The sequence below is a fragment of the Pleurodeles waltl genome, chromosome 3_1 (genome assembly GCF_031143425.1).
Source record: "Pleurodeles waltl isolate 20211129_DDA chromosome 3_1, aPleWal1.hap1.20221129, whole genome shotgun sequence".
Classification (NCBI taxonomy): domain Eukaryota; kingdom Metazoa; phylum Chordata; class Amphibia; order Caudata; family Salamandridae; genus Pleurodeles; species Pleurodeles waltl.
Genome location: NC_090440.1, coordinates 1,998,466,705 through 1,998,479,466, shown reverse-complemented (window position 1 = coordinate 1,998,479,466; position 12,762 = coordinate 1,998,466,705). Strand labels below are relative to the sequence as shown.

Here is a 12,762-nt window from a genome sequence, read left to right as displayed (position 1 = left end):
TTTTTGCATGCATTCACAAAGGGGAAGGGGTCCCTTTGGGACCCCTTCCTCTTTGTGAATTGGTTACCACCAATTTGAAATTGGTGGTAACTGCGATTGTTTTGCGACCGCATTCATGGTCACAAAACAATCATACATACCTCTGTGATTCGGTATTAGGAAGGGACACCCTTGACACGCCCCTTCCTAATACCGAATCGGTATGTAGTCACAAATCCAATTTGCGATTCGGTAACAAGTTACCAAATCACAAATTGGATTTGTTACATACCAAAATGCATGTTTGGGATCGCAAACGGCCGATGGCAAAATTGTTTGATACATCTGGCCCTAGGTCCTGTATTTTTACCATTTGGTGCAGTGATTGTATACTGTTCCCGGAGCAAACAAGTGCACCAGCAGAGCAGTAATAGGTCATTCATTTACAATATGATTTATATTCTGCATCCACATCTCTCCAATCCCAATTCATAAGTGGCTAAAATCTCTACAACATCTATGGATTATGCAGTGGTTCAGGTTAAAACTCTTGGCTTTCTCCCAGACCAACATCTCAACCTTATAGACTATCTCATCAATTTGACTAGATCTCCTCCTATCAGCTTCACTTGCTCTGAAAACTACAATCATTCATTCCTCACTCAGAATACAGATCAGCAATATATGTCCTGGTAGATGTTTGGATGGAGGAAATGCTGTCATGGCAGTCCTACTCAAATCCTCACAGGTGTCTCTATAGTCTCTTACAAGCACCTGCTTGCCTATTCACAGGTCTCAGAAAGTCAGACCATATCATACCCACGATAAGACACCTCCACTGATTTGCTTGGAAGCGAGAATTGCTTGTGTGACTGATAACATGGAAAGGCTGGCAGAAACCTAGTGCTGGGGGCCGCAGGGGGCCCCTGCACTGCCCATGCCCATGGGCATTGCAAGGCCCCCCAAGCCCAGCACCTACAGTAGACAGTGGGTATTCTGAGTTCCTCTGTGGGCCGGCATTGGCCTTGGCTCCATTAGGAGCCGAGGCCTAAGCCGCTGCACGTTTTCTACTGGGCTGATTGGCAGAAACCTCAGTTTTCTCAATTTCCACCGGTCAGCCTTGTGGAAACCTTGGGCCGGGGGGGGGGGAGGGAGACCGCCAACTCCACAGTGGTCTCCTTTCCATGGGGCTGGCGGGTCAACAGTTGGTCCGCCAACCTCATAATGAGGCTTTAAGTGTTTAAGTTATCCTCTCATAGTTATATGTTAAGCACTACACTGCTCCCTTGGTTAGGTCCGCACTATAGAAAAACTGCTAATAAATTTTAAAAAAGTTTATCGTGCAGCACATATCGATGTGAAAAGGAGCATTCATTCACCTCATGGACACTCAACCATGTTTCAAGATTGTACTTACTATCCAATAGAGTGCACTTTACACTTTTTCTAATTTCTTGTTCTGTGCTTTGGGACCCCCACCCATTGCCACTATGGCCCTTACTGAAAGTATGCTGGCTTTACCGGCTATGAATCTCCCACAGCAAAATACAGATACCAGGGGTTTCCACTGTTGCTGGGCGGAAGTTGCAGTCCTCAGAATGAGAAATAACCAAAGATTATGATGTTTGCACACTGATTTTTGCAAGTTCTACCTTCATTCACAGAACTTGTCTTCAGATATTCAGGTGGTCATTCCGACCCTTACGATTGTGGCGGTTTGGCTTATGCCAAACCGCCACTTTTCCGTGCTTACCGCCAGGGCGATCGGACCGGCGGGCCACCCAATACCGCCAGTGGTATCACGAGTCCCCTTTCTTCAAGGGATGTTGTGGTGGTAGCACTGCCACGAAATCCCTGGCGGAAAGGCTACCGGCGACAGGAATTTGCATTCCTGTCGCCAGTAGAGGACTCCCCCCCCATCTACCCAAGAGCCCCCTATCCCCCACCCCTTACAACATTCCCACACCCCACCTCCCCAAACCCCCAGTAACCCTCCCACCCCCAGTAGTGACCCCCTCGCTCCCAGTAGTGACTTCCCCACTGCATACATGCACCCACAGACACGCACACCCTGACACTCACTTACTCGCACTCACAACTTACACTCACACGCACACAGATACACACACGCAACACCCCCCCAAATCCATACCCCCCAAATCCATACTCACACAACACCCCCACTCACACAAGCACTCACTACATTCATCACATTGACACGCATACACACTCCATCCCTCACCCCCTCCTTTCCTCAACATACATACACACACAACCCCCACCCTGTCTACATGCATGCACACACGCACCCCGACTCATCATTCACCCACACACGCATCACCACATTTACACACAGATACACACGCACCCACAAACACTCCCTGTCCCTCCCCCCATTCATGACACGCTTACAAACACACTCACACACCCCACCCCTCTTTCCTTGCAGAGGACACTTACCTCATCTGAAGAGGTGCTTCTCCCTGAGGGGACGGGACCCGGCGCTCCCACTGCCTGCAGCGCCCGCCATCAGGACACCACCAGCCCGCATTAAAGGTTGTAATACGGGTGGTGGAGTCCTTTTGGTGGGGCGTGGCCAGCGGTGTAAGCGCCTCTGCGCCACCGACCGCCAGCACGACTACTGGAGGATTTCCGCCCAAATTGTGGCAGAAATGCTTCAGTACTCGTAATATGGTGATCGGAAGACCACCAGCATTGGTGGTCTTCTGGCGCGCGCGGCTTCGGCGGTCTGAGGAAAAGACCGCCAAAGTCAGAATGACCACCTCTGTCTGTGTCAATTGAAAAAGACAAGGCTGCAGTTTTCACTACAACACTCCTGATTAGGGTAGACACTCCTGTTTCCACTCATATTGGCGTTACCTCTATCGTTCATTGGGAAATCCTCCACTCTGGATTTTGTTTTAAAAAAAATACACACAATTTTAAATAATATGTTAAGTGTAACATTTGGTCCATATCAACGCATGATCAGAACGCCTCGAGAATACTGCATGCAGACTGTTGTCCTATACAAAACAAAACAAGTAAATTGCAGACTGACTTACGCTGAGCGATAATGGCACCAACAGGGCTGATAAATTAAGGGTCAACTGGACGTCCTTTACACCAACAGGCAGGATCTCTCTAAATCCAACGGCAACCTTTTCATCTACGAAAACAAAATGGCACACATGAGATCACCATTTATCTCCATAGGAAGGATAAACCATTAAGGGTGAACCTTAGCCAGCACACAGGTTTCTGGAGCAGACACATTACCTCAATACGCTGGTTTAAAATTCATGTAAGTTTGATCTGGAGAAATAAAGTGAAATGTATTTCTAATGAACAAACATCACTTGAACTTCATTACGAAAATAATAGCTGTCATCAAATGTTAGTGACCAAATCAATAGAGAGGCATCTGAGTTCCTAAACAACTGAGAAAGTATTTGTTACTTTGTTCTACAAAGCATTAATGATACTCCGTGGTTTTGATGACCAGCAAAACGGGGAAACAAAAGCAACCATAAATCACCACGAAATGCAATTACGGGCTCATTATGAAAGGTCTGGAGGACTTCTCTATTAACTTATTTTAATTTAGTATTATGGGAAATAATTTTTGATTTATTTGATGTAACACTAACTTGTTGAAGAGTTACTGAATTCATAATATAAGTTAAGATTGGATTAATGGTCTCTTGTCATAAGTCAAAATCATGAAAACGTCTTAAAAAGTGTCAGATCTGGTATGTCCGCCTTGACATATACCATGCTTGACATTGTTAGGGTTGATTTATCTGTTGATCGGGACTGACAAATGCATAACAGGGCAGGCACTTAAAAAATAAAAAATATTATTTTACAAGTGAGGTAGGGACTTCGCTGTCACCTTTTTAGTCGCTCTCACCCTCTCCCTTTACTTCATTCTAGGTTGTTGCGCCTCCTTTTTATCTTTCTACATCTACATATCTATTCTGTTTTGATGCACCCCCCACCCCCACCCCCGTCCTCTGGCAATACAATTTTTTTTTATGACAGTGTTTTTTATGTCTCCTGTTTCATGGTTTCTTACATAAATATATGCATGCCATAGGGATCCAAAGAACTATACTAAAATGGATTACTTTCTACCCTGAGGACAGGACCGTTGCGATATCCCTTCCACTCTTCTCCTCTGAGCCATTCAGATCCACAGCTGGTGTATCTGAAAGCTCAATAATTGCCCCCTCCTATTCAACATTTACCTCTGCCCACTACTAGACATTAGCTAATCCTATGTAAGCTGCTATAAATATGCCGATGGTATGCATATCATCCTAAACCTTGAAAGTCCACCTACTTTTAACTCCTATAACTTTCGAAAATGCTCACAACAATCAACCAGTGGACTTTAACCAGCCATTCAATCAGTCAATCAATCATTCATCTGTAGAGCGTGCTATTCACCTGCAAGGGTCTCAAGGCGCTGAGGGGGGCGGGGGAGATGCTACTGCTCGAACAGCCAGGTCTTGAGGTCAGCAGGTCCTGGGTCTGTCATAGGTGGATGGGGAGGGAGTTCCATGTCTTGGCGGCGAGGTGGGAGAACGATCTGCCACCGGCTGTAGTTCGGTGGATGCGAGGAACGAGGGCGAGGTTGGCATAGCGGAGTTGACGGTTGGAAGTTAGAAGGTGAGACGCTCGTTGAGGTAAGCCGGGCCGGCATTGTGGAGTGCTTTGTGGGCGTGGGTGAGGAGCTTGAAGGTGATCCTCTTGTTGACGGGGAGCCAGTGTAGGTCTCTCAGTTGGGCTGAGATGTGGTTGCGGCGTGGGATGTCGAGGATGAGGCGTGCGGAGGCGTTCTGTATACGTTGCAGTCTGTTCTGGAGCTTGGCCGTGGTTCCAGCATAGAGAGCGTTGCAGTAGTCCAGTCTGCTGCTGATGAGGGCCTCGGTGACCGTCCTTCTGGTTTCGGTGGGGATCCAGCTGAAGATCTTGCAGAGCATGCGGAGGGTGTTGAAGTAGGAAGATGAGACGGCGTTGACTTGCTGGGTCATGGTGAGCGATGAGTCCAGGATGAATCCTAGGTTACGTGCGTGGTTGGTGGGCGTCGGTGCGGTTCCTAGAGTGGCCGGCCACCAGGAGTCGTCCCAGGCGGAGGGGTTGGAGCCGAGGATGATGATCTTCGTCTTGTCTGAGTTCAGTTTCAGGTGGCTGCCCTCCATCCAGTTGCCAATGGCCTTTTTTCCGTTGTGGAGGTTGATTTTGGCGGTGTCAGGGTCCTTGGTGAGTGAGAGGGTCATCTGGGTGTCATCGGCATAGGAGACGATGTTGAGGTTGTGTGATCGGACGATGTTGGCGAGCGGTGCTATGTAGATGTTGAAAAGGGTTGGGCTGAGGGAGGATCCTTGGGGAACGCCGCAGATGGTCTCGGTGGCTTCAGATAGGAAGGGAGGGAGGCGGACTCTCCGGGATCTGCCGGAGAGGAAGGATGTAATCCAGTCCAGGGCTTTGTGGTGGATCCCTGCGTTGTGGAGACGTGTGCGAAGGGTGTGGTGGCAGACGGTGTCGAAGGCAGCCGAGAGGTCTAGGAGGATGAGGGCAGCAGTTTCGCCTCTGTCTAGCATGGTCCTGATGTCGTCGGTGGCAGAGATGAGGGCGGTCTCGGTGCTGTGGTTGCTATGGAAACCAGATTGAGATGTGTCCAGCGTGTTGTTGTCTTCAAGGAAGCAGGTCAGCTGACCGTTGAAGATCTTCTCTATGGCTTTCGCCAGGAAGGGGAGGAGGGAGATGGGCCGGTAGTTCTTGAGATCTCTTGGGTCTGCTTTGGGTTTCTTTAGCAGGGCTTTGACTTAAGGCGAGCTTCCAGCTTTCCGGGAAGGTGGCGGTCTCGAAGGAGCTGTTGACGATCATTCGGAGTTGGGTGGCGATGATGGAGATTGCTTTGTTGAAGACGTGGTGAGGGCAGGGGTCGGAGGGTGAGCCGGAGTGGATGGTGCTCATGGTTTTGATGGTATCCTCGTTGTTGATGTGGGTCCATGAGAGCAGGAGGTTGGTGAGGCTGGGGTCCGGTGAGTCGGGGTTTGTGGTGACAGTGGCTGTCGTGGGGGTTGAGGTGTTGAAGCTGGCATGGATGTCCGTGATCTTGCGGTGAAAGAAGGTGGAGAGGGAGTCGCAGAGGTCTTGCGAAGGTGGGTTGTCGTTGGAGCAGGACCTGGGGTTGGCGAGTTCCTTAACGATGTTGAAGAGCTCTTTGCTGTTGTGTGCATTGTTGTCGATGCGTTCCTTGTAGGAGGATCTCTTGGTGGTTTACGGCACTCCCATTTGGAGGCCTGAAGGTTGGCGGTGAACCAGATGGCCTTAGTGCTAGTGCAGTTGTTGGAGGGTTTCTTGATCGGGGCGAGGGTGTTGGCGCAGTCGTCTATCCATTGTATGAGGTTGCGGGCGGCTGTGTTGGGGTCGGTGGTGATGGGTGGCGGGGCTCGGGCGAGGATGGAGATCAGTTGGTCTTCAGTGACCTTGTTCCAGCTGCAGCGGGGGATCTGTTGTGGGTGGTGGTGCATGGTGGGGTTCTTGAAGTTGAAGCTGACGCAACGGTGGTCGGTCCAGTGGAGTTCGGTGGTGTGGCTGAAGGTGACGTGGCTTCTGGCGGAGAAGACGGGCTCGAGCGTGTGGCCGGCGGAGTGGGTGGGTGTTGTGACGAGTTCGTTTGAGACCGAGGTTGGCGAGCAGGGCGGTGGAGTTGCTGTCGCTGGTGTTCTCGAGGTGGAAGTTCAGGTCGCCGAGGAGGATGTAGTCTGTAGAAGCAAGGGCGTGAGCGCTGATAATGTCGATGATGGAGTCACTGAACTGTGGCTGGGGGACGGGGGGTCTGTAGACGAGTGATCCTCTGAGGGTGGTGTTGGCGTTGATGTGAATCTGGAAATGTAAGTGTTCGGCGGCGTCGAGGGCGTCTTCGGTGTTGGTCGAGATTTTGATGGTGTTCTTGTGTACTATGGCGATCCCTCCTCTTGGAGGTGCGGTCTCTGCTGGTGATCTTATAGCCGTCCGGGAAGGCTATGGCGATGTTGGGTTCCGAGGAGGGGTTCATCCAGGTTTTGGTTAGGAAGGCGACGTCCGGCAAGGATGAGATAAGTAGGTCCCAAAGTTCGACGGCGTGCTTGTGGGTGGAGCGGGTGTTGAGGAGGATGCAACTGAGGTGGTTGTGTTCGGTTCTGGCGGGATGGTCGGCGGCTCAGGGGCTGGTGAAGCTGCAGTTCCGGCAGGAGAAAGCTCCGTGGGTGAGCTTAGGGGTGGCTTGGAAGCAGGTGGCTGTTCGGCCGGTGTTGAGGGCCTGGAGGGCGTTGGTATTGTAGCAGCGTCGGGCGGCGTGGGGATCGCAGGGGCCAGGGGGTCTGGTGCTGGGCACGGTCCAGCCACGGATGGGCGCAGACAGGCTTGCCCCTGGTGCATCTCTGGCGCGCCTGCGGCACAGCCGCACAGCGGCCGCCATTAAGAAGGGGAGGTGGGAGGGTAACTCCGGTTAACTCCGGTTAAGAGCCCCCCTTCTATTGAAGGGGTTCCCGTCAGACATTGCAGCGCCGGTCTGACGAGGAGCTTGCCCAGTGATGATGCTTTACATCCAAATGGATGTGTGAGGGCTTTCTCTGCTCCTGAGAACATGTCCCCCTTTGTCTTTTATGTAGTTCTGTTTCTGCAGGAACAGTGTACTTCACGATTTATATAGGTTATGTTGGGAGACTGTACACTGGACCGATAACCTCCCTGTCCCCCCTTTTTTGGATTGACTGGATGCAAGCTAGCCTGGCTGATGAAGGGTGATACCCTGACACCGGTCCCAGGATGCTTGTTTCTACTCCAGGGAGGACCTGGCCTGGCAGTTCGGGCTGGACTGTTCCCATGGGGAACAGTGTCAAGACTGATTTGCATATGGCTGGGTCAAAACTGGGGTGGCATGGTGAGCAAAAGAACGATGGATTAAACTCAGATCTGTGACTTGGGGTGAGTGGTTGAAAGGTTTCAGCACTCTGTCCATCATCATTTTGTGTTGCATCTCTGAATTTCACACACCTCAACCAACATCCTCCACATGGGACATACTTCACCCAACACCCTTCTAACTGTGCACTCTGAAAAAGGGATGGAATCAGAGTGCTTCAAGGCCTCATTATGATTGAAACAGGCTTTACAACAATATAAAGCCCAAGCCACTCCAAAGCTCTCCACTCAACCTCATTTTCCTGTTTCCTTGGTGGTCTACAGACACCTACCCTGGTCATGGTAGAATGGAATACAGATGATCTACCAACACCCTTTCCATAACATGTTCCCCTTATTTGGGTAACCCTAGAAAGTTTTCTTGTGTTTTTTCTCTTTTATTTATTTACCCCTGGAGCCAGGATTTGATAACAGGTCAGTGAGTATTTTTCATACTATTATCTTCTTTTTGGAATCCACAAATGCCATTTACCAGAATGTGAGATCTCCATAAAGGATTCTTAAAAAACGTATCCTTTAATGCTGTTTTAGGTCTGCTGTGCACACCTTCATTACTAGTATCCACTCATACTAATTTATTTTAACAGTGGTTACATTTTTAAAGCATGTACCCAAGTCACACAACTATAAATGTAAACACCTTATAGTTTGTAGAGGTAGATGGTTTAAAATTACAGAATTAATACAAGAGAAAATACCTTTATTTGATTTCACTGAGGTACTTGCCCAGTTTTTTTCCGAATATTTATTTTTCTTTGTATCGTACCGAACAAGTTTTGACAAAAATACTGACACAATTTTTCTAAAATTTGTGCTTTAAGTAGATTTCTTGATAGACACAATGGGGGTTATTCTAACTTTGGAGGAGGTGTTAATCCGTCCCAAAAGTGACGGAAAAGTGACGGATTTACCACCAGCCGTATTACGAGTCCATTATATCCTATGGAACTCATAATACGGCTGGTGGTATATCCGTCACTTTTGGGACGATTTAACACTCCTCCAAAGTTAGAATTAACCCCAATGTCTTATTCATGTAGAAACAACATACAATCGAGACTGATAATTAACAATCCATTTCTGGGACCTTGAGACACTACACTGAGGTATACAAATTACTGTAATAGCTACATAGGATGAACCCGTTCATTCTTAATATTTCATATGCTGGGAGACAAAGATCAAATCTCCATGTTCAGACCTAGGATGCATTACCTTGTGAATGAAAACCACTATGGCTCTGATTCGGAGCTGCACAAGCAAAGTTACTAATGCCATGTGGTAAATGTGCTCAAGTCAGTTACAAGTTAAGCACCATGGAATGAGAAATTACTACGTGGGACCAGATTTACAGGCTATACAAACATGGAATTCCCATCCAATGGAGTTTCATGTATAAATTTCCCACCTGCTGTAAGGAGGTGCTAAATGTATTCTGATGCCCCAGGCTGGGATGGGGAATGAGACGCGGGGTGGTGGATTGGGGAGTAGAGGAGGAAAGAGACAAATAGGTTTTCACACTGTTACCTCCCCCGGGAATAAGGTTTGGCTGCTGATACAGCCAGAACCTCATGAGATATTTTCGGGCAACATTACCACCTGGAAGAATCGCGTCCTGTGTTCCCACAAACTGTAAAACCAGGTGCAGGAACACCGGCCCACTGTGAATCATGTGGGGTGGAATTCCATGTCGGAATGCAGGGTGCAGGTATGCAGTGAGACTCATAATTAGGGCCCATTGGGTAAAATGTAATTTTAAAACTGGCAATACTAATAATTGCAATAAAGCAGGAACATCTCAACGGTCAAAGTTTGCAATGAACTTTCAAAGCATTTCGGCCCGCCTTTGTCAGTGGCATTCATCCGGGCTGTTGGTTGACCACCGTGAGGTGTATCCGTCATATAATGAAGCATTGTTTCTAGATGTAATGTAAGTGTTCGATCCGAATTGATCTTTGCTTGCACGTGTTATCATCAAACAGATTACTTTATCACTAGATTATATACATTTTGCAATGGGCCAAGAGGAGGGACAGGATTTAGTTTAGTTTTCAGCCTGTAACCCTGAATACATGATGGTTTGCATGACGAATGCAGCCATTTTCCCTTGATCTAGCCGTGTGTCAACTTGATAACAGTTATTTAGAAAGCTGTGTTTGATCGCAGCACACACATCAATTCCAACCTGTCTGATATGTTGCACCCTGAGACAAGGCTTCATAATTGTACCTGCATAGTCCTAATGTAGGGAAGAAATTAAAATGGACTAAATTGCTCCAATAGCGGCTAAAATGGATACAGACTGGTTACAACTTATTAGTGCCTCATTACAAATGGCTCAGTAACTTGCATGTTTGCAGTGTTTATTGCACTGAGTAATTACAGTGAGCGATAAAGATCACAAACCGTGTTAAAATGTGCCCAGTTAAATGCCTTTTAAATAATGGGGCATGTGGATTCGGTATAGTAAGCACTAAACTCTGCATGTTATGCCCCATTCTGAGGGCAAAGCTTGCACCAGCTGATAATTATTGCATCCGATAAGTTCATAGCACAATGGTGTAGTTTTATGGGTGCGGCAATTATTACACCAAACACTGTCCCACTCTTAATGAGGGCCTTGGAGTTTTTGCTATTCTACACCATCAGCCCACAACTTACAGTGACCACATGAGATGCAGTAAAGGACGTTGACTCCTAAAACCAGCCTAATCTAGAGGAGTGAACACAGTCATCGCATCTGCTTGCAGAGAAAGTGAGTGTGCCACTCAACGCTCAGAGCACACGGACAAAGATTCACCTCGTCTGAGGGTGTTGTATTTGAGGAGACGTTTCTCCATAATAATGAAATAGTCCCCAGATCAAGATGTTCCAGAAGCATAATTGAGATGCCAGCCTCTCAAGCCTAAATAAAAATAAATAGCGGCACCAAGGAGACCCTTCTAAAACCTGCCACCAAAATCTCCAATCAAGCAGAAAGAGTCACATTTTGAATCAGGCATCATAGGTTGGTCGCCAGGGGACGATCTTAAAAGTTTTTGTTTTAGCTGAACTGCCACCAAAGCCTGGAATCACCACTAAGGTGTGTAGCTTGGTAGGAAAGACCCAGGGTACCAATTCAGCAGCCCAATAGAAAACAGGGTATTTTTCAATGATAAGCAGGTGCCTCACATATAAATATAGCAGTTGGCATTCTTGGGCTATAGCAGACTGTGACTAAAAGCAAAAATCATGGATTTGTTTGCCTGTGCAAGGATGCTACACCTTTGAAGGTAGTTTTGCTGGATGCATCTGGTACTTTTTTGCAGGACTCGTTTAATAATTTCTTTTAATTTCAATGAATTTATGGAACGTTTTCTCTCTAGTGCAGGACAAGTAAATTAAAAGAGTTATAATGTAAATGATACGTTTAAGCAGCAGAGTGGGAAACAATGAGAGGGAGGAGTGTTCCAGTGTTTATGGCACAAGTTTAGAGAATGGTCAGAAGTGGGTATGGGAACAGCAGTAAGTGGACATTTTGGGCCCCATTATGACGCTGGCGGCCTTAAGACCACCATCCTCGTGGTGGCGGTCAGGACCGCTGCTGCTGTGGCTGGCAGTGATCCTGACGGGTTGATGGCGGGTGGAGGTCACAATCCGCCAGGACAGCGCTGCATGCATCGCTTGATTCTAAGCTCATTCTCCGCCAGCCTTTTAATGGTGGTGTCACCGCCATGAAAAGGCTGGCAGAGAAGAGGTGCTGGGACCACAAGGGGGCCCCTGCAATGCCCATGCACTTGGGATGGGCAGAGGTCCCCCTGCCCAGCACCAATGTTCACTGTTTGCTGTTCAGACAATGAATATTGCAGCCGGAGACAACGCGGCCGCCTGTTTCCCATAAGGCTGATGGGCAGGAAACCTTGGTTTCTGCCGTCAGCCTAGCAGGAAACACCTAATAGGCCCGGCAGAGTGGTCGCCACTATGGCGGCAGCCACTCTGTCGGCTCCCGTCCGTCAAACTCAAAATGAGGCCCTTTTTGTAATTAGGAGGTGGAATGTAGATTTGGATGACCGGTGTACCCCAAGACTGGAGCACAAGAGGTACAGAAGGAAAGACTATAGATAACGACTACAAATATTACTGTTACAGTAGAAGTAAATAGAATCCAAGAGTGCTACGGCAGGGAAGCAAGAGAAGAAGGGGTTGAGAAGTGGAAGTTTAAAGAAAATACAAATAAGAGGAGTTGAGAATGTATTGCAGAATTCAGAGAGTATGAAGGAACACCAAGACCCTCGTTACAAGTGGCCCATAAAAGTCTAACCCCTTGAAAGCCCCAGGTTTCAGAATTCTAAATTATGTGTACTGTATCACACAAGTAGTTTACCTCCAAATATAGAGTACAAAAATATTGGGACAGAAACATTAATAACCTTAATATCAATATCATTTTTTTTAACCCCTCTGAAATAAAACATTGAATACAAAAATATCACTAATATAAAAAAATATAGAGTATGAAAATATTGACAACACACTAAAACAATTGCAAAGTAGCAAAAATATCGCTAAAAAGCATATGAACTCCTGTAACCATAACTTTTTCTAGGGGGTTCAGCAGTGCCCTCAGTATCACAATGCCCGCCCAGTGTAACAAGGATTGACCCCTTGACATCTCGAAAGTCGTTTAGAAATCATCAAACAGGAAAAGCTTTCCATCCCTGTAGAGATCACCTACTCAGGTCACCCTGTATGCAGATCACTCTGTAAGCCCCCTCAATGCTCCACCTCTAGCCACCAGATATCCTACCTGTGTAGTGGTAGATC

At 47.6% G+C, this 12,762-nt stretch overlaps 1 protein-coding gene across 1 annotated transcript in view; it reads right to left on the bottom strand.

Annotated features, from left to right (window-relative positions):
• The window catches only part of LOC138283655 (uncharacterized), a 215,296-nt gene extending 208,245 nt beyond the window's left edge, over window positions 1–7,051 (bottom strand). The window contains exons 1-2 of the mRNA XM_069221590.1: window positions 6,955–7,051; window positions 3,045–3,148 (exon numbers count right to left, since the gene is read on the bottom strand). Coding sequence (XP_069077691.1) covers window positions 3,045–3,148; window positions 6,955–7,051 — 201 coding nt within the window. The remainder of the gene's footprint in view (window positions 1–3,044; window positions 3,149–6,954) is intronic.
• Window positions 7,052–12,762: the final 5,711 nt, after the last annotated feature.